At 40.9% G+C, this 17,872-nt stretch overlaps 2 protein-coding genes across 2 annotated transcripts in view; one reads left to right on the top strand and one right to left on the bottom strand.

The window, feature by feature from the left end:
- Positions 1-4,475: 4,475 nt before the first annotated feature.
- On the bottom strand, positions 4,476-15,884 carry prpf38a (pre-mRNA processing factor 38A). Its single transcript, XM_078218576.1, has 10 exons — positions 15,665-15,884; positions 12,755-12,914; positions 12,047-12,168; positions 11,397-11,482; positions 8,492-8,602; positions 7,578-7,690; positions 6,522-6,548; positions 6,336-6,433; positions 5,335-5,383; positions 4,476-5,249 (listed from the first exon to the last, which is right to left on the bottom strand). The coding sequence occupies exons 1-10, from the start codon at positions 15,792-15,794 to the stop codon at positions 5,207-5,209; spliced, it is 939 nt and encodes a 312-aa protein (XP_078074702.1). The 5' UTR covers positions 15,795-15,884; the 3' UTR covers positions 4,476-5,206.
- A 393-nt stretch (positions 15,885-16,277) lies between these two features.
- Positions 16,278-17,872, top strand: part of orc1 (origin recognition complex, subunit 1) — a 32,284-nt gene continuing 30,689 nt past the window's right edge. The window contains exon 1 of the mRNA XM_078219402.1: positions 16,278-16,639. Coding sequence (XP_078075528.1) covers positions 16,536-16,639 — 104 coding nt within the window. The 5' untranslated portion in view covers positions 16,278-16,535. The remainder of the gene's footprint in view (positions 16,640-17,872) is intronic.

Genomic DNA, 17,872 nt, shown 5'->3' with positions numbered 1-17,872 from the left:
GAGTGAGATAAAGCTCAGAAGAATGAATAATTATATCATTGAGAAAATCCAGGACCTCATTAAGAGACAAGAATCCAGTGAGCCATCTAATGTCCGATGCCTAAGTTCTATATTTTGATTAATAGTTGCAATTTAACATCCTGAATTTTAACTCTTTTGTTTCCTGCAATTTATGTCCATTTCTTACATTACAAGGAAGTTAAGAGTGTTCGTATCCTGGCAAAATTCAGGAGGCTGAAATCAGGCAAACCATCTCATCTCAGTTATGTAAATACTGTTCAAGTTTTGCATGATAGCTCTGATAGCTGCGGGCGGCACAGTGGCACAGTTGTTAACACTGCTGCCTCACAGCGCCAGGGATCTGGGTTCAATTCCCGGCTTGGGTCACTGTCAGTGTGGAGTTTGCACGTTCTCCCCGTGTCTGTGTGGGTTTCCTTCGGGTGCTCCGGTTTCCTCCCACAGTCTGAAAGACATGCAGGTTAGGTGCCAAACAGGGGCTAGAGTGTGGCGACTAGGGGAATTTCACAGTGACTTCATTGCAGTGTTAATGTAAGTCTTACTTGTGACTAATAAATAAACTTTTATTTAACATTTTTACACTTTATGGTTAGGTTTTTTTTCTGTGCTGTTTATTTGGCTGTCAGTCATAGTCGTAGAGTCATATGTGTCTGTGTTTTTCTGCATCACAATAAAATTTGAAACTTGTAGCGCAGTCCAGAGTGTTTTGTGGTTCACTGACCCCACCACACACATGGACACATGGGTCATTTTTCACTGATTAGCAATACTTGCGTGAATGGAGGGGTTGATATGATTTTTTAGATTTTTTCCCCCTTTCACAAGTTTTCAATACTTTGGCTGATCTCAAATGGAACCAATTGCGTCAGTAAATTTAACCAATCTAAGAAGTCACAACTGGAGCCAATTTCCAATTGAAGCCAGGTTAATTGGTCGTGGCTAGAACCAGCTCATTTGGCCAACTGAAACCCAGCCGGTCAAAGGGCAACAATCAAGCAGGTCAGCTGAAACTAGCTCAATAACTCAATTGGGACCAGTTCAAGTGGAACAATTCAACTGGGCCAATTTCCATTTGACAACCAGTATGGGTCCATCTTTATTCAATTCTGCAGCAAGTGTGGCAGAGGCCTTTTCAAAACCTATACAAGAGCCATTTGCTTTTCTCAAGCCAACAGCACTGATCACTCAAAGCCATCTCCACTGAAATGCTTCAGGGGTGTCCTTAAATTATTCCTGAAGAGGTCAAACATCTTCATCACAGTGACCGAGCAAAATGGAGAAAGTGCATTTGGTAGGCACCAAACAATGTCCTGACTTTGTCAGGAACATACAGAAGTGAAAAACCGATGGAGCATAAAAAAACCTCCAAACAACTCATCTAATTGACCCGCTAGGCACCACCTATCCCACTTGTGGTAGAGGCTGCAGAGTGTACATGACACCACGGAACTCATCAAACTAGAGTGAAGTGATTCATCCTCGTTAGCAAGAAGAAAGATTGCTGTTGTATAATTTGAAGTTTTACAGTATTTTTATATTGTGTTTGTTTTACTTTACAAGTTATTTCAGCTAGGAAAACAGCTGGGGCAGTGAAGGATAATGTTACAAAGACGGAAGCAGGCGCTTTTTGAGATGGTGAGGATGTGGAAAACAAAGCTCAATTTCAAGCAAAATAGGACACCAAGTTTGGCAACTTGATTTAAACTTGATATAAAGCCCAAGGAAGGGACATGGTACAGGTACAAGGTTTGTAACAGGAGCTGGTCTTTTTAAAGTTTTAACTGGAGGAAAATTGCATTTCAGCCAGGACTGGGTGTCAGACAAGCTTGTTGACAACAGAAGCAGCAGCAGAGGGTTGAGACAGTGGAGTGACAATGGATGTCATCAGCATACCTAGAGAATCCAAAGGCACATCTTTGAGTAAGAAGTGCACGGTCCGTGAAGGAAGACTTTGGTTTCAGTGAGACAGCGACCGAGTGAGTATATTTGGGAATTTGGTTCAAAGTGGGAATTCAGTGCATGGGGGCAAGATGAGCTTTAGGTAAAGTTTTTTTTAAACTGTCAACCCAGAATAGAGTGCTGAGAGTTGGGTAATTAAGGGAGAAGGAAGAAAAAGAGGTGCTCATTTGCTTTTTATGCTTTCTAACATTCTCAGCCTTGAGGAAGTGGTTTTACTCTGCTGAAGTGGCGGCTAGTTATTTGATAAGTATCTGGTAAGTGACTGTGGTTAATTTTCTTCCCAAGGTTCAAAACAGTTTAGCAACTGGTGGGAGGGAGACTAGCTAGAAGCTAAGGAAAAATGTTCTTGGCCAGAACTGGTGGCAGGGGGTGAGAAATCTTGAGGAGATTTGGTTTGGTGAGTATTAAGGTCACAATGTGTCACTGGATACAAAGGTTGAGGTTATCCTGAAGCTAAGAGCTGAGGAAGTTGGAAAGTAACAGTACACAGGCATATATTGTGAGGGGTCTAGTTCCTCAGCAGGAACACACAAGAGCAAATCAAATGTTAGAATAGTGACAGATCAGCAGAAAATATGGTCTCTGTAGAAAGCAGCAGTGATAATGAAAGATAATTGATCTGAAATGTTTCTTCTATTTCTCTCTCTACAGATACTTCTGAACTCGAGTATTTCCAGCATTTTCTGTTTTTATGGTAGTGAAAATATATAAGGTTCAAATGGCAGTGGAAAAAGTGGATTTCTTTCCAAGACTCTCACAGCATCAAAGCTAAGAAACAAGCTACACTTAAGTGTTTCATGATCAGCATGTGGGTGGAAAGGTCGGGGGAGCGGGGGATGAGTTGTAGGTTACCTTAAAAATTGAAACTGAGCAACAGAATGGTCACAGCAGCTAAATCGCACAGCATAATCCAATGTAGCAGCTAGTGCAAAACTGCAGCATTCTCATCAACCACCTCAACTTAAATAGGAAACTCAAATGCAAGCAGCATTATTTTGGAAAATTTATTGGTACTTGGTAAGGTTTTTCTCTACAGTTTTCCACTGGGGAATTTTTCACAGGAGGTGCACACTGAATGCAGTCAGTGGTCACAATTTTAAAGGTTCGTGATTTAAACTTTATCATTTGTTCCATAGCCTTGCTTTAAAGACAAAATACCTGAACTTGTGAGAAGTGTGGATGAGTTATAAAATGTTTTTGTCCTTTTTTTTGGGGGCAGCTTGGAGCTATTTTGTCGTGATGAGATTGTAGGGTGTATGGTTCAATTATTTAAACTGCATTAACCACTGAAACTGTTAGGTTTTGTGTTCTTCTGTACTGGTACCTCCATTATTTGGAAATCCTGTTTTGTTTGTCAGAATGCTCTTGATATTGTAGTAGGATGAAAATAGACAGGCCCACGATACATCTTTCACATGAACACACAATGAAGGTTGTGAGGCTGCATAGAGACATCATTCTTCTTATAGCACAGATAATAATCATTAAAAGCGCCACTAGAACATTACAAACATTATCCCAATCACTTATAGGAACCAGGTTTAGATAGAAATTGTCAGAGCAGATTTGTTCAAGAAATATGCTCAAGTTATTTTTATCTCATTTATTAATGTTCTGAGGTGAAGAACAGATTCTAATGTATACAGTGTCGTTCATGACCTCAAAGCACCTTACAGCCAATGTAGTTTTGAAATGCAATCAGAGAGAATGGACATTGGAAGAGGTTATTAGAGATTCTCAATGCAGCGGATCGTCTATGGAAGCAGGAGAGGAATTCTTTTCCATGGAATTTGTCTAAGTTTTTAAATATATATATTTTCTGTCTCTTCCATGGCTGTTGGTGGGTGAGAGCATTGGGATCACTTCTTAATTACAGCAAGATTGTGTGGGACAAGCTTACTGGACCAGCTGAACTCTTTCTATCTGTCATGTTCTTGTCAATCTGAAGGTGGGAGGGAATGGCATTAAGCTCCACTCTAGAGATCTGAACACAATCTAGGCTGACACTCCAATGTAGTATTGAGGGAGCACTGCAAAGTGCTGTCTTTCCGATGAGACATTAAACCCAGGTCCCATCTGTCCTCTTGGGTGGATGTAAAAGATCCCATGGCATTACTTTGAAGAAGTATTATCATAAAAACATCATTTTTTAAAAAAACCTGGTCGGTCACAATCTTATTGTTGGTTGTGGGAGTTTACTGTGTGCAAACTGGCTGGCATGTTTCTACATCACAACATAAAAGTACTGCACTGACAGTCGGGTGCTCCACAACTTCTGTAGAAGCAGAAGTTCTTTCTTCTCAAATCTTTGATTTATCAAGCGAAAGAACACTGCTGGTAGAAGCCTTTACTTTACTCTAGGCCTGACTGCCAGAGGGAGGCAATGTACTTCCTCTGTTTATAGATCTTGATAAAGCTCTAGAAACCATAGCTGTTTTCTGTAGTAGGATAATGATGCCTAGGTCAGCAAGATTAAACACTGAAGAGGAATGAAACAATTCAAATTTGAATGAACATTTATTGCTATTTTGAGCACTCACCGCTCAATATATAAAGGTGGCCTTTTGGACAGATTTAATATGCGAGCATATACAAAAGGTTTTGATAGTTACAAAGTTTTTCTAGATTTCAAAAAGAAATAGAGGTTTTTTGTTTTCTTAACCTGCATTTTGCCAATGAGAAACAACCGTATTGCGATTGGTCATCTAGTTTTCACAATTATTAATCTGCTTTTAGTACAGAGTACATTAACAGCATTAATTTTTCCACAGTATTCGTTCTTGAAACAGTCAGAACTTTGACATTTAACATTTGTAGATTTAAGAATGGAATACAACATGTCTTGAGTGAACCTTTATAGAACCATTAATCACTTTTAATAACTAAATTTACTGAATATTATACTAAACAATGTATTTGCTCCATATTTCACAACCAATACTTTACCTAAATCATAGCAAATAAAAACTGTAAATTTACTTCAGGAAGCACTCAACCTACTCACAAAAAAATAGCAGAAATGTCAATCTTCTGACCCCTCCCAAAAGCTGTATAACAGCTTCACCATAGTATTTTCACATGTCAAATAGAATTGTTGCAAATAGCATCTTAAAATCAGGATAAACAAAAAGTACAAATATTATCAATATGAGGCGAGGATATATCAGTTATATCTACAAATAGATCTGGTGGCGCAGTGGAAATGTGTATTTGTGGTTGTATACCACCTTCATTCATTTCCCCTTCGACTCTTCTTGTGACTCTTCTTTGATCTAAAAATAGTAAAAAATATTAGAAATAATGCATTCACTCTATAGGACTTGATCAGAAAAAAACAAAGTTTGAAATTATTAATACCTTTCAGGTGTTTTAGAATGGCTTCTATGTCTGTGGCTTCTGTGATGACCTAAATGACAGAAATATATATTAAATGGCAAAACAGATTCTCTACAGTTCCCACCGCAAAATAACATTTCTGCCCCCCCCCCCCCCTCTCAAAAAGATGGCAATTAATCTATAATATTACGAAACATCCCCAAGGTCACTTCAGAGAGCAGTTAAGAGTGCTCCACATTGGTGTGGAACTGGATTAAAATACAGTCCACACCAGGAAAAGCAGGTTTCTTTCTCATTAAGGACATGACTGAACCATATTTACAGTCATCACCAGCTTTGTGCACGCGCTTTTACATGAAGCTTTTTAAAAACAGAATTCCAATTTTTAAACTGTCATGGTGACATTTGAACTTATGCTCTCTGGACACAAGTCTGAACCGTTGACAATTGCTGACCCATAGCAATCGCCACACTATCATATATATATATTATATATACACACACAAGCTGAGAAACCGTAAACACAATCAGTAATTGTTGGGCTTATTTAGTGCATATGTGATCATCCTAGACACACAAAGCATCTAGCACACAATGTACAGCTAATACACATCACAAGCTTAAATTAGAAATGATTTAAAATGTATTTTTAAAGATTTTTGCCAGCCACTCATATTAATGTAGTGACTTTCTATTTAATCAATCAGTGAATCTTGATTCTCAATTTTGTTTCTTATATTGTGTATAGTTTGAAATTCTGGTTTGAATTTCCTCAATGTGACAATATTCCCTCTTTTGCTTTCTTTCTTTAACCATTCAGTACGTATAGGTTTACTTCCCCCTTCAAACTGTCTACTCTTTATTGCTTTCCTCTTCCGCCCATTAATTCAAACTCTTCTCCCACAGCCCTGGTTAACCTCCCAAATTTTTATTATTTAGTCTTGGGATATGGGCATCACTGGCTCATTCCTAAGGTGAAAATTGTAAGGTGTTGACTTGAAAACAAGTAAAATAAATTCTACCTGGCGATTTGGATCTTGATCTGTGACGACGATCTCTAGATCGACTGCGATGACGCCTGGGACTTTTGCTGCGATGTCTTTCACGACGTGGTGATGGGCTTCATTAAAACAAAAACATCAAATAAGAAATAAAAACAATAGATGCAATCACTACCTATAATGACAGGGAAATAGAAAGTGTCTTACCTTCTTCTCTTGGGGGACCTGCTTCGTCTGTAAAATACAAGATTAAGAATTTGACAACTTTTGAATACTTCCTTTAGCATAATCTAAAGGAAAATGTACCTTGACTATGTTAAGTGTAACTGAAATTTTTTCCAAAATTATGATTCATTCTTGTGTCTGCATGCTTTAACTTCTAAATCCTAAACACCAATAAGAGACATCTTAAAAGAAAAGATTTACCACAACTCAATAGCATAATTACTTATAGAAAGTGAATAAAAGATGAAAAGAACTTTAGGTACTGTAATCATAGAATCCCTACAGTGCAGAAAGAACATTGAGTCTGCACTGACTCTCTGAAAGAGGTCTGAAATACACAAGGGCCAAGGTATTACAGCCCTGCCAAATGGCCTGCTGAATCCACTGGAGGGAGACTTGCCTTGGTAGGTTCATAAAATCCTGACCCAGGTCTTCAAATATAGAGTCATAGAGGTTTATAGCATGGAAACAGGCCCTTCGGCCCAACTTGTCTATGCCGCCTTTTTTTTAAAAAAACCCCCAAACTAATCCCAATTTCCCGCATTTGGCCCATATCGCTCTGTACCCATGTAACTATCTAAATGCTTTTTAAAAGATAAAATTGTACCCGCCTCTACTACTATCTCTGGCAGCTTGTTCCAGACACTCACCACCCTGTGTGAAGAAATTGCCCCTCTGGACACTTTTGTATCTCTCCCCTTAAACATATGCCCTCTAGTTTTAGACTCCCCTACCTTTGGAAAAAGATATTGACTATCTACCTTGTCTATGCCCCTCATTATTTTATAGACCTCTATAAGGTCACCCCTCAGCCTCCTACGCTCCAGAGAAAAAAGTCCCAGTCTATTCAGCCTCTCCTTATAACTCAATCCATCAAGTCCCGGTAGCATCCTAGTAAATCTTTTCCGCACTCTTTCTAGTTTTATACCCGAAATGCTAATCTACTTTCCTTTTCTCATATGCTGATTTGATTCATTGTGAATTTCCAACATTTTGCATTTCATTTAATTTGTTAAAAAGTTAAGACTGCTTTCTCACCGCCTTGGTGTTTTGCTTCGACTTCTTCTGTATCGCGGAGATGGAGATCTTCGAGGCCGATCAAGATCACGGTAGCCTCGTCGTGGAGGCTCTGGTGATGGCACTCTGTCGCCCTAGATGTTAATGACATTAATGTACAGAAAACTAAGGCAGCAAATTAACTTTTACATAATGCATTTTGCTATCAATCTACCGGATACATACACAGACAATCAAAGTTAACTCCATCTCTTCAATCAGGTGAATTACATTGTTGATAAGTTGTGTTAATTAAGCAAACAAAAGTAGTTTTTTAAAAAATGTAACTGGTTTTAAAAACTACTTTCAAATAGAAACTCAAGAAACATTTTCTACCCGGCAGAACGGGGGATAGGGTATCGATGGGGTGAGGGGCAAAGGGAGAGAAAATTGAAGCTCCTTCAAAAAACCAATAAATATTGTGAGAAACGCACAAACATGTTTGAGGCGCTAAAGCTCCAATTTTTTAAAAAATCAAGTTGGCCCTAGTGTTTATTTTCTATAGAAAATAACAAATGTGGTTTTTAATATATGGAAGTATTACGTTAGTTTTGAAGTTCTGAAATATTTAAATGTAACTATTCTATTTTTAAAAGAAACATAGGTCAACAAAAATTATGCAGTTTAGTAACAATACATTAGTTTTTTTTTAGGGTTACTAATGTGATGGATCATCTCAGGTTTGCAGCTTGCATGCTGGAAGACAGACTAAAGTTTGATTAAAAATAAGGTTAATGTGACAGCCTTGTTTGGCCAAATAGTCTGTTCCTAAAATAATGTTTTAAAAGTGGATGAAAGTACTATAAACATACCCCTTTTGAAAACAGTTGAAGCTATTTTCACAATAAAAGACAAATATCTGATATTTAGAATAAACTCATTAGTTGTATATAAACCTTATCATCATCATCATCTTCATCTTCACTAGTGTCGACATCATCCATATCTTCCTCCAATGCACTGACTCGTGTATCCAGCATCTCTGCTTCTTCCAACACATAGCGTTTCTAGATGATAAGAATACTATTTTAAAGCTGACTCACTCCCATTTATGACAAATAGTTCAACCATAATGAAAGTTTGCAGCTGCAATATTCAGAACATATGATGGATATTTGAAATGAATTAAAAGTTTATTTCATTTAGCAAAGGGTTACCCTTTGCATACAAAAAACCCTCAAAGATTTGTTGACAGTATCAAGAAACACTTAAATCTAGCCATTGTTGCACTTATGCAAACCACTTCTATTAAATTTCTGCTTGCAGAATCCCAAGTTATGGATCTTTGGAAAATATAACTGTTGTTAACTGTTATTCTGGATGGGGTATATTCCTGCCACCTGCCCCCACACTTTCATATCCCCCTTCCAAATACCGAAGGCAAGATTCTTAATGGAAAAGGTTCTACTGGTGAAGAGAGCAACACAGTACCTGCCCTAGTGATATTCATTTGAAACTCCAGGAGAAAGCTATTTGATCGGACAAAATAACAAACAATTCAGCCGTCTGGCTCAGTGCAGCCTCGTTAGCCCAATCACTGTCAAATATATCTATGATCTTCAGTTGGTCATAGGATCAGATGGGGAGGCTGATGATTTCAAAGTTTACTATCATTAGCAATTCCCCTGAGAATGAACCAGTCAATGTCACCCTACAGCAAGACTTGGAGAGGATCCAGGTTTGAGTTGACAAGTGACAAGCAACATTCAAAATCGCCCGAGTGGTAGGCAATGACTACTTCCAACAAGTAAAGGCCCAAAACACAGACACCATTGCCAAATCTACCAATGCTTCAGCAACCAGGACTCATACAAAGAACATGTTGGAATTCTTGCATCCTATCTGGGTGGAAGGGGCATCTGAAACAGTCAAGAAACTTGATACCATGCAAAACAAAGCAATTATTTGGCTGACTCCCCTGTAACCGATCTCAATATCCACCCCTTTGTACCAGTATATGCACTCCATCTGCAGCACTAGCCAAATGCTCTGTAGCAACCTATCAAGGTTACCCTGATAACTCCTGCTAGCCCCGTGATCTCGACCAGAGGAAAACAGCAGCAATACAATGGGAACACCAACAACTCAAAGCTTTCTTCCAAATCACAAATCAATCAGAGTTGGTTCCTTGTTGTCATGAATTTCCTAATACCATCATCACCATAAGAACTGCAGTGATTAGAGAATGCTCACTGGTTTAATTAGGGATGGGCTGCATTGACCATATACAAAGAACACATTAAAAAAAAGTGGATGTTTAACCCAGATTTCCCAGTTAGGATGTTGGTGGCCATATTGGTTTAAAGTCACCATGTAGACATTCTGCATTAAAGACATTCAAATTAAAGAGAGGACAAACATGACTAATTCATCCTGCACATTCTCATTCTTCTTAGACAGTGTAATGTGTAGAAGTTAGTTTTTCCACTTGCATCAAAGCCTTGCATTGAACTAGCTCAACTGTGCCAGGCAACTTCCCTATTCTGAACAGGAAATGAACTCAATCCTTATCCAAACACAAGCTTTTTCACATTTAAAAGATGCATCCTTCAGATTGTTGACAAGTTACTCACCTTACAGTAACAGATATAGTCATAATCTAGCAAATGAACAAAACAAATCTAGCACATGGGGTCAATACTGAATTGATTTAACAAAGAAACATGAGAGCAATCAATCCATATATTTAAGATTTGCTTCACTATTTTAGAAGATTATGAGCATGTAGAATTTTTCAGGACACTGAAAATTATTATACACTTTGTGGAGAATATTCCATTACATCCTGACTTGTGTCTTGTAGATGGTAGACAGTCTTTGGGGAGACAGGTGGTGAATTACTGACCGCATGATTCCTCGCCTTTACCTGCTCTGGTAGCCACAATATTTGTATGGCTAGCCCAGTTCAGTCTCTGGTCAATGATAACCCCAGGATGACAGTGGGAAATTCAGCAATGGAAATGCCATTGAATGTTATGGGATGACGGTCAGATCCTCTCTTGTTGGAGATGGTCATTGTCTAGCACTTGTGTGGTGCAAATGCTACTTGCCACCCCATGCCTGGATATTGTCCAGGTCTTGTTGCATCTGAACATGGACATGGACTGCTTCAGTATCTGAGGAGTCGCAAATGGTGCCGAACATTGTGCAGTCATCAGCAAACATCCTCACCTTTGACCTTATGATGGAAGTAAGGTCATTGATGAAACAGCTGAAAATAGTTGAGCTTAGAACACTACCCTGAAGAATTCCTGCAGTGATGTCCTGGAGCTGAGATGATTGACCTCCATCTTCCTTTGGGTCAGGTATTACCCCAGCCAGTGGAGGGGTTTCCCCCTGATTCCCATTGACCTCAGTTTTGCCACAGCTCCTTGATGCCATACTCGGTCAAATGCTGCCTTGATATCAAGGGCAGTCACTCTCACCTCACTGTCAGTAACTATACAAGAAAAGTAAACCATAATTTAACAAACAATTCTCTGAACGCCAGATGTTCTTGTTTGTTTTAAAGTGCTGATTCCATGGTGCATATGGTTCCATAGGCATCATCAGCCCTTTGTTGCTTTGTCATAGTAGCCATCCTTTACGCATGAGCCTACAGTGTGGATATTGGCACACGGTTTAATCATGGTGGTGTTTGGGGGCAGGGGGGCCAGGGAGGGGGCTGTGTCAATTCCCATTCTCACCTAATACTTTTCAATAAAAGAGGTGGAAAAGAGGTCAGTCTTTTCACTTTCCTCATGTTACGTACAATTATTGGAGATAATAGAACAAACATTTTTCAATATTATAATTTTGTACCTGAAGTCGGGGCAAGATAATATCACAAACGCGCTCTTCATGGAGTAACTCATCCATAAATTCATCCACATGAATAAGTTCAAACTCTGGAGGAGAAGAACATGACAATGTGAATCCAAAGTAATACATCAAAACCTGAAGTTTCATCTTAATTTATAAATTATTCATTGGTGCCATTTAAGAATTGACTGACTTGGAAGAAAATTAAGTCTAAAATACCTAGAATTAAAACTAGATCCTGAAGCTTTTGACGCAATTTCGTAACTCTTCATAACTTGCAATATTCAATGTAAAGTAAACGAAAAATAATTTTACAGTAGACAGGTTTAATACAAGCAGATCAAGCATGATTCAAATCACCGGATTTCTGAACTGGTTTAGTTTACAACCATCAAGGATACAATAATTTTCAAGGATTTAACAGTCAAAAATGAAAGTTTGTTACTGTGGGTGAATACTTGTGAGTGAACTGAGATTAGAAATTGATGTGGTACCAAGCAACTGATAATAAAGCGATATATCACTGCAATCTATTTTTCAATATCATTAGTGAACAAAGTACATTTGCTCCAAAAGTTTCATGCCACAAGGCACTTAATTCTGGAAAACAATTAGGTCTCACGTTTACTCATAGCTGGAGCAATCTTTACCTCCATCTCTCTTCTGCCTCTTCACTTTTCGATAATCATTATAGAGTGGTTCCAGATATTTATAACAATCAATGGCAGAGCCCGTCAGTCGCATGTACAATGCACCCAGCAACCTAACATACCTGGGTTAAAAAACAATTAAAAAATGCTTAAGCTTCAGTTAGGAAATTCTTCATTTGTAAAACACATTGCTTCATTGACAAAATCTAATAACATTAGACACCAAAGAACTTCACTGGGCAATAAGAAAGCATGTATGTAACGTGTCAATGATGTCATTGCATATGGCAACTAATATCCAATGCTCATTGATTCCTCTCTTCCCATAACAGAGACGATTAAATTTTATTTCCTGCAGTTTCATATTTTTTGTAATGAGGGAACAGGATTATACCATCTCCATTCATGTTGAAGAACAAATAGTTTAATGTGCACAGCTTCCTCAAATTGGTGTTCTTCATGTATATGTTAAGAATGGTAAGTCAACCAAGAACTGCATCGCAGCCCAGCATGACTTTGTTCTCAGAGTCCCCATTTGCACATTTTCTATCAAGAAACATCAAACAGCAAAATGAACCAGAAACTGTGGCTAATTGTTTATACTTCAGTATATTCATCACCTTGGCATCTACCTGGACCATAACTGGATAATGAACATTAGAATTGATAATTTTGTGAATTATTTGATTATAAATAAATTTTACGTACTTAAAATCTTCATTCTTTATGAATTCAACAATGATATCCTTTTCGGGTTGAATTTGAAGCATCTTAAGGGTCAGACAAAGGAATGGTGAAGGTTTAATATTCCCACCATAGACGCCACCAATATATTTCAGTTCCATGGCTTTGTCCACAACCAATTCCGCTAAGAAGCAAAGGAGAAATCTTTTTGTGACAACATTTCCAAAGCATAGGCCAACTTCTCAATAACTGAATCAATCTGTTATTACACCTAAAACATAGAGCCTTGTATGGATTGTAATGAGGAAGGTGCAAGAGCTAACAATGAAAATGCAGCTGAGTGAATAAAGAAAGTTTCTGAACTAGAATTTAACACAAGTGCAATTGGCTCATCAATAAATCACTCATCTGATGAAGGGGCAATGTTCCGAAAGCTCGTGCTACCTGTTGAACTTTAACCTGGTGTTGTGAGACTACTTACTGTGCCTACCCAAGTCCAACGCTGGCAACTCCACATAATAAATAACCCTTGAGCCCTCCATCCCTGCAACTACCACCCCATCTCCCACCTCCTTTTCTTCGCCACAGTCCTTGAATGTTGTCACTTCTTAGATGTCTACGCATCTTTCCTAGTATTCTGTTTTTGAATCACTCCTGCCATAGTATAAAACGAATCTTGTCAAAGTCACAAATTATATCCTATGCAAATGTGACAAAGGCTAATTATCCCTCTTTGTCCATCTCAACTTCAGTGGTTAGCACTGCTTCCTCACAATGCCAGGGACCCGGGTTCGATTCCCGGCTTGGGTCACGTGTCTGCGTGGATTTCCTCCGGGTGCTACGGTTTCCTCCCACAGTCCAAAACATAGGTTGGTTAGGTGCATTGACCATGCTACAATCTCCTTCAGTGTACCCAAATAGGCGACATAGGCATTTTCACAGTAACTTCATTGCACTGTTAATGTAATCCTACTTGTGACAATAAATAAACTTAAACCTGTCTGCAACCTTTTACATGGTTAACCACACCAACCTCCACCACCGTCCAACTGTGTGATACTGCACTTGCTTGGTTCCATTCTTACTTATTTAATCAAAGCCAGAGAATCACTTGCAATGCTTTCTCTTCCAATTCATACACTTTTCTCTCTGGTGTCCCTCAGGATCTTTGCCTCCCTTCCCTCCTATTTCTCACTTGCATGCTGCCCTCAACAATATCACCTGAAACCACATCCGTTTCCATGGGTGTATGCCAATAACATCCAGCTGTTACTTCGCCACCACCTTTCTCAACTCTTCTGCCATTTTTAAATTGTCAGACAGCTCCAATACCAGATGAGCAGAAATTTCTCCAGCTAAACATTGGTGACAACTAAGCCACTGTCTTCAATGCTCACCAGAAACGCCATTTCCTAACTAGCCACCACATTCCTCTCCCTGAGGATGAGCTAGACAGTTCACAACCTTGGTGTTATATTTGACCCAAAAAGATTCTGATCACATATTTGTCTCATCAGTAAGACCACCAATTTCCACATGCATAATACTGTCACACTATTTCAACACACTCCTGTTCAGCCTCACACTTTTTACTCCCTGCAAACCTGAGGTCATCCATATCCTAACTCGTACTGAGTGTCACTCACCCATTATCCACATTCTTGTTGACCTACACTGGCTCCCCAGTCAAGTAATACCAACTTTCAAACACACTTCCACTTTTTTTCAGATCTCTCAAAGGCTTCATCCTCCCTACCTTTGTAATCTCATTCAGCCTTACAACCTTTGCAGATATCAGCACTTCTCCAATTGTGGTCTTGTATTTCATTCACTCCAACACTGGAGGCTGTGTCTTTAGCTGCCAAGGCTGTAAGATCTGGAATTCACTCTGTAAACTTCACCTCTGCACCTTGCTTTCCTTCTTCAAGATGCCTCTTAAAACTTACTTCTTTGCCAAAGCTTATGGTCACCTGCCCTAATCTCTCATGTGGCTCAATTTTAAAATTTGATAATGATTCCGTATAGCACCTTGCTAATTATGTAATTCCTCATTTTTCTTCACAAAATGTACTAACTCACACAACCTAATTAAATTACACTGTCCAAATATTTGCCCATTCTGCTAACCTATCTATGCCTCCTTTTCTACTATTGTCAAACGGTTTCCACCCATGCTGTCAACATTATTTTGAGGCTATGTTGATGTTAAAAGAATGAAATCTCACTCTTACTATAAAATCTCTCAAAGTTAAAGTTTATTTATTAGTCACAAGTAGGCTTACATTAACACTGCAATGAAGTTACTGTGAAAACGTCCTAGTCACCACATCCCGGCACCTGTTCGGGTACACTGAGCACGACCAGTGCACCTAACTAGTACATCTTTTGGACTGTGGGAGGAAACCGGAGCAGCAGGAGGAAACCCACACAGACACGGGGAGAATATGCAGACTCTGCACAGACAGTGACCCAAGTTGGGAATCGAACCTGGGTCACTGGCACTGAGACAGCAGTGCTAACCACTGCACCACCGTGCCAATCAGGGGAGGCATTCAACTAATATTTTGCATCTTTCAGACTGTGGAAGGAAATCAGAGCAACTGGAGGAAACCCATGCAGACACGGGGAGAACATGCAGACTCCACACAGACAGACTATAAAATCTCTCTGTCTTCACATTCAAGTTCGACAACCAGTTTAATTCTTTTTGTTGAAATCCAAAACTAGCTGGAAAGCAACGAACAGCATTGCGACCTCTACTCCCGAACCAGAACAGGTCAAGGTTTCTGCTGGGAATATGAAAAGCCATCGCTGTAACCGAGTGGCTGTTCGAGTCCATAACAGACCATAGAGAAGCGGTTACTGTCCTGGCAAGAGGCCCAGGCCTCAACCACAATCATACTCTAAAGCTGTGTTTCATCCTCCATCCTCTACCTGTCAGCCCGAAACATTCTTCCTTCCAGTACTTGGACTCGTAGATACGGGTGCGGATGATTTTCTCGATCAAATACTGCGGGTTGGTCCCATGAATGCTATGAGCATCTTTCACCGTCCGGTTCGCCATTGCAATCCCGGCAGGCAAGGCGGCACCTTAGTCAGAGCTCGATGGAGAGCCCCCCCCCACCCCCGGCTGGGCAGACATCCCGCTCACAGCGCCCCCCCGCGGCCGGGCAGACATCCCGCTCACAGCGCCCCCTCCGGCCGGGCAGACATCCCGCTCACAGCGCCCCCTCCGGCCGGGCAGACATCCCGCTCACAGCGCCCCCCCCGCGGCCGGGCAGACATCCCGCTCACAGCGCCCCCTCCGGCCGGGCAGACATCCCGCTCACAGCGCCCCCTCCGGCCGGGCAGACATCCCGCTCACAGCGCCCCCTCCGGCCGGGCAGACATCCCGCTCACAGCGCCCCCCGCGGCCGAGCAGATATCCCGCTCACAGCGCCCCGCGCGGCCGGGCAGACATCCCGCTCACAGCGCCCCGCGCGGCCTGGAGGACCCTCTGGTATTTTGTGATTAATTTAAATGTACCCAGAATGCATTGTGATGTCTCAGCTGACCGAATGGCGCGAAAATCTCACATTGCGGCTGAGGAGAGCGGAGCGGACAGCGGGGAGTCGGGCGGAGCGGAGCGGACAGCGGGGAGTCGGGCGGAGCGGAGCGGACAGCGGGGAGTCGGGCGGAGCGGAGCGGATTTTAATTCTTGTTTCACGTTAAGTTTTATCCCGGTGGGAATCATCCCGCTTCTCCTCAGCGGGTGGATTTTATTTTTTATGTTTTATTCTCTGGAGTTTGCCGAATCCCCCCTGAAATGAGCAGCTATCTGACCAGGTTGAAGGAGCGGCAGAGACACATTTACAGCTGGGCTGGCGATGTTGTGGATGTGAATCGCAGACTGCGGCAGACCAGCTATGAGTGAGTGACCACTGAACCTCATCCAGGTTAATGTGTGATATCTGTACCAGAGAGACTGGGATCGGGAATGTGACCGCCTCCAGTTACCCGAACCCAGCCCTAAACTGTATTTAATTATTCAGGTCCACCTTTCACTCCCTTGTCTGAGGTCAAACACCAACCGACTCGAGAACAGCTTCTTCCCTGCTGCTGTCAGAGTTTTGAATGGACCGACCTGGCATTAAGTTGATCTTTCTCTGCACCCTAGCTATGACTAACACTACATTCTGCACTCTCTTGTTTCCTTCTCTATGAACGGTATGTTTTGTCTGTATAGCTCGCAAGAAATTATACTTTTCACTGTATACTAATGCATAAGACTGTTCTCTTCCTGTGGAGGAGCACTTCAGCGGTCACGGGCATTCAGCCTCTGATCTTCGGGTAAGTGTTCTCCAAGGCGGCCTTCACGTCACATGACAGCGCAGAGTCGCTGAGCAGAAACTGATAGCCAAGTTCCGCACACATGAGGACGGGCTAAACCGGGATGTTGGGTTTATGTCACACTATCAGTAACCCCCACAGCTTGCCTCCTGGACTTGCAGAATCTCACTGGCGGTCCTGTCTGGTGACAATACACATCTCTTTAACCTGTGCTTAATGCTCCCTCCACTCACATTGTCTGTATCTTTAAGACCTGGTTGGCTGTAGAGATTCACATTCAAATCAGTATTCTGTAACTTAATTTTGTGTCTCTGTGCCCTGTTTGAGAGCACACTTCCACTCCATCTGACGAAGGAGCAGCGCTCCGAAAGCTAATGGCATTTGCTACCAAATAACCTGTTGGACTTTAACCTGGTGTTGTTAAAACTCTTGCTATAAGAGCAGGTCAGAGGCAAGGAGTCCTGTAGTGAGTAACTCACCTCCTGACTTCCCAAAGCCTGTCCATCTACAGGGCACAAGTCAGGAGTGTAATAGAATACTCACCTCTTGGTAGGATGAACAACACTGAAGAAGATTGACATCATGACAAAGCAGTCCCTATGATTGTCACCCCCATCTGTAAACATTCACTTTCTCCATCACCAACGTACAGCGGCAACAATGGGTTCCATTTCCAAGATGCACTGCAGCAAGTCACCCAGCACCTTCCAAATCTTTGACTTCAGCAGTGCTTCTATGCACAGGTTGGAGTTCACAATACCCAGCCTTTCAATTCCATCCCTGTCGAAATGAACTGAAGTGTTTTATGTTTAT

The sequence above is a fragment of the Mustelus asterias genome, chromosome 8 (assembly GCF_964213995.1).
Source record: "Mustelus asterias chromosome 8, sMusAst1.hap1.1, whole genome shotgun sequence".
Lineage (NCBI taxonomy): Eukaryota > Metazoa > Chordata > Chondrichthyes > Carcharhiniformes > Triakidae > Mustelus > Mustelus asterias.
The sequence above is the reverse complement of the archived record's forward strand: the minus strand, read 5'-3'. Positions and strand labels throughout refer to the sequence as shown.

What these genes read in the sequence shown, in the direction of transcription:
- prpf38a (XM_078218576.1), bottom strand. Translation starts at nt 15,794, where the DNA reads ATGGCGAACCGGACGGTGAAAGATGCTCATAGCATTCATGGGACCAAC. An exon ending in ATAAAGAATGAAGATTTTAA is followed by an intron (nt 12,169 to 12,754) that starts GTACGTAAAATT and finishes TTTTTAACCCAG; the next exon opens with GTATGTTAGGTTGCTGGGTG. An exon ending in GAGGCAGAAGAGAGATGGAG is followed by an intron (nt 11,483 to 12,046) that starts GTAAAGATTGCT and finishes CTTCTCCTCCAG; the next exon opens with AGTTTGAACTTATTCATGTG.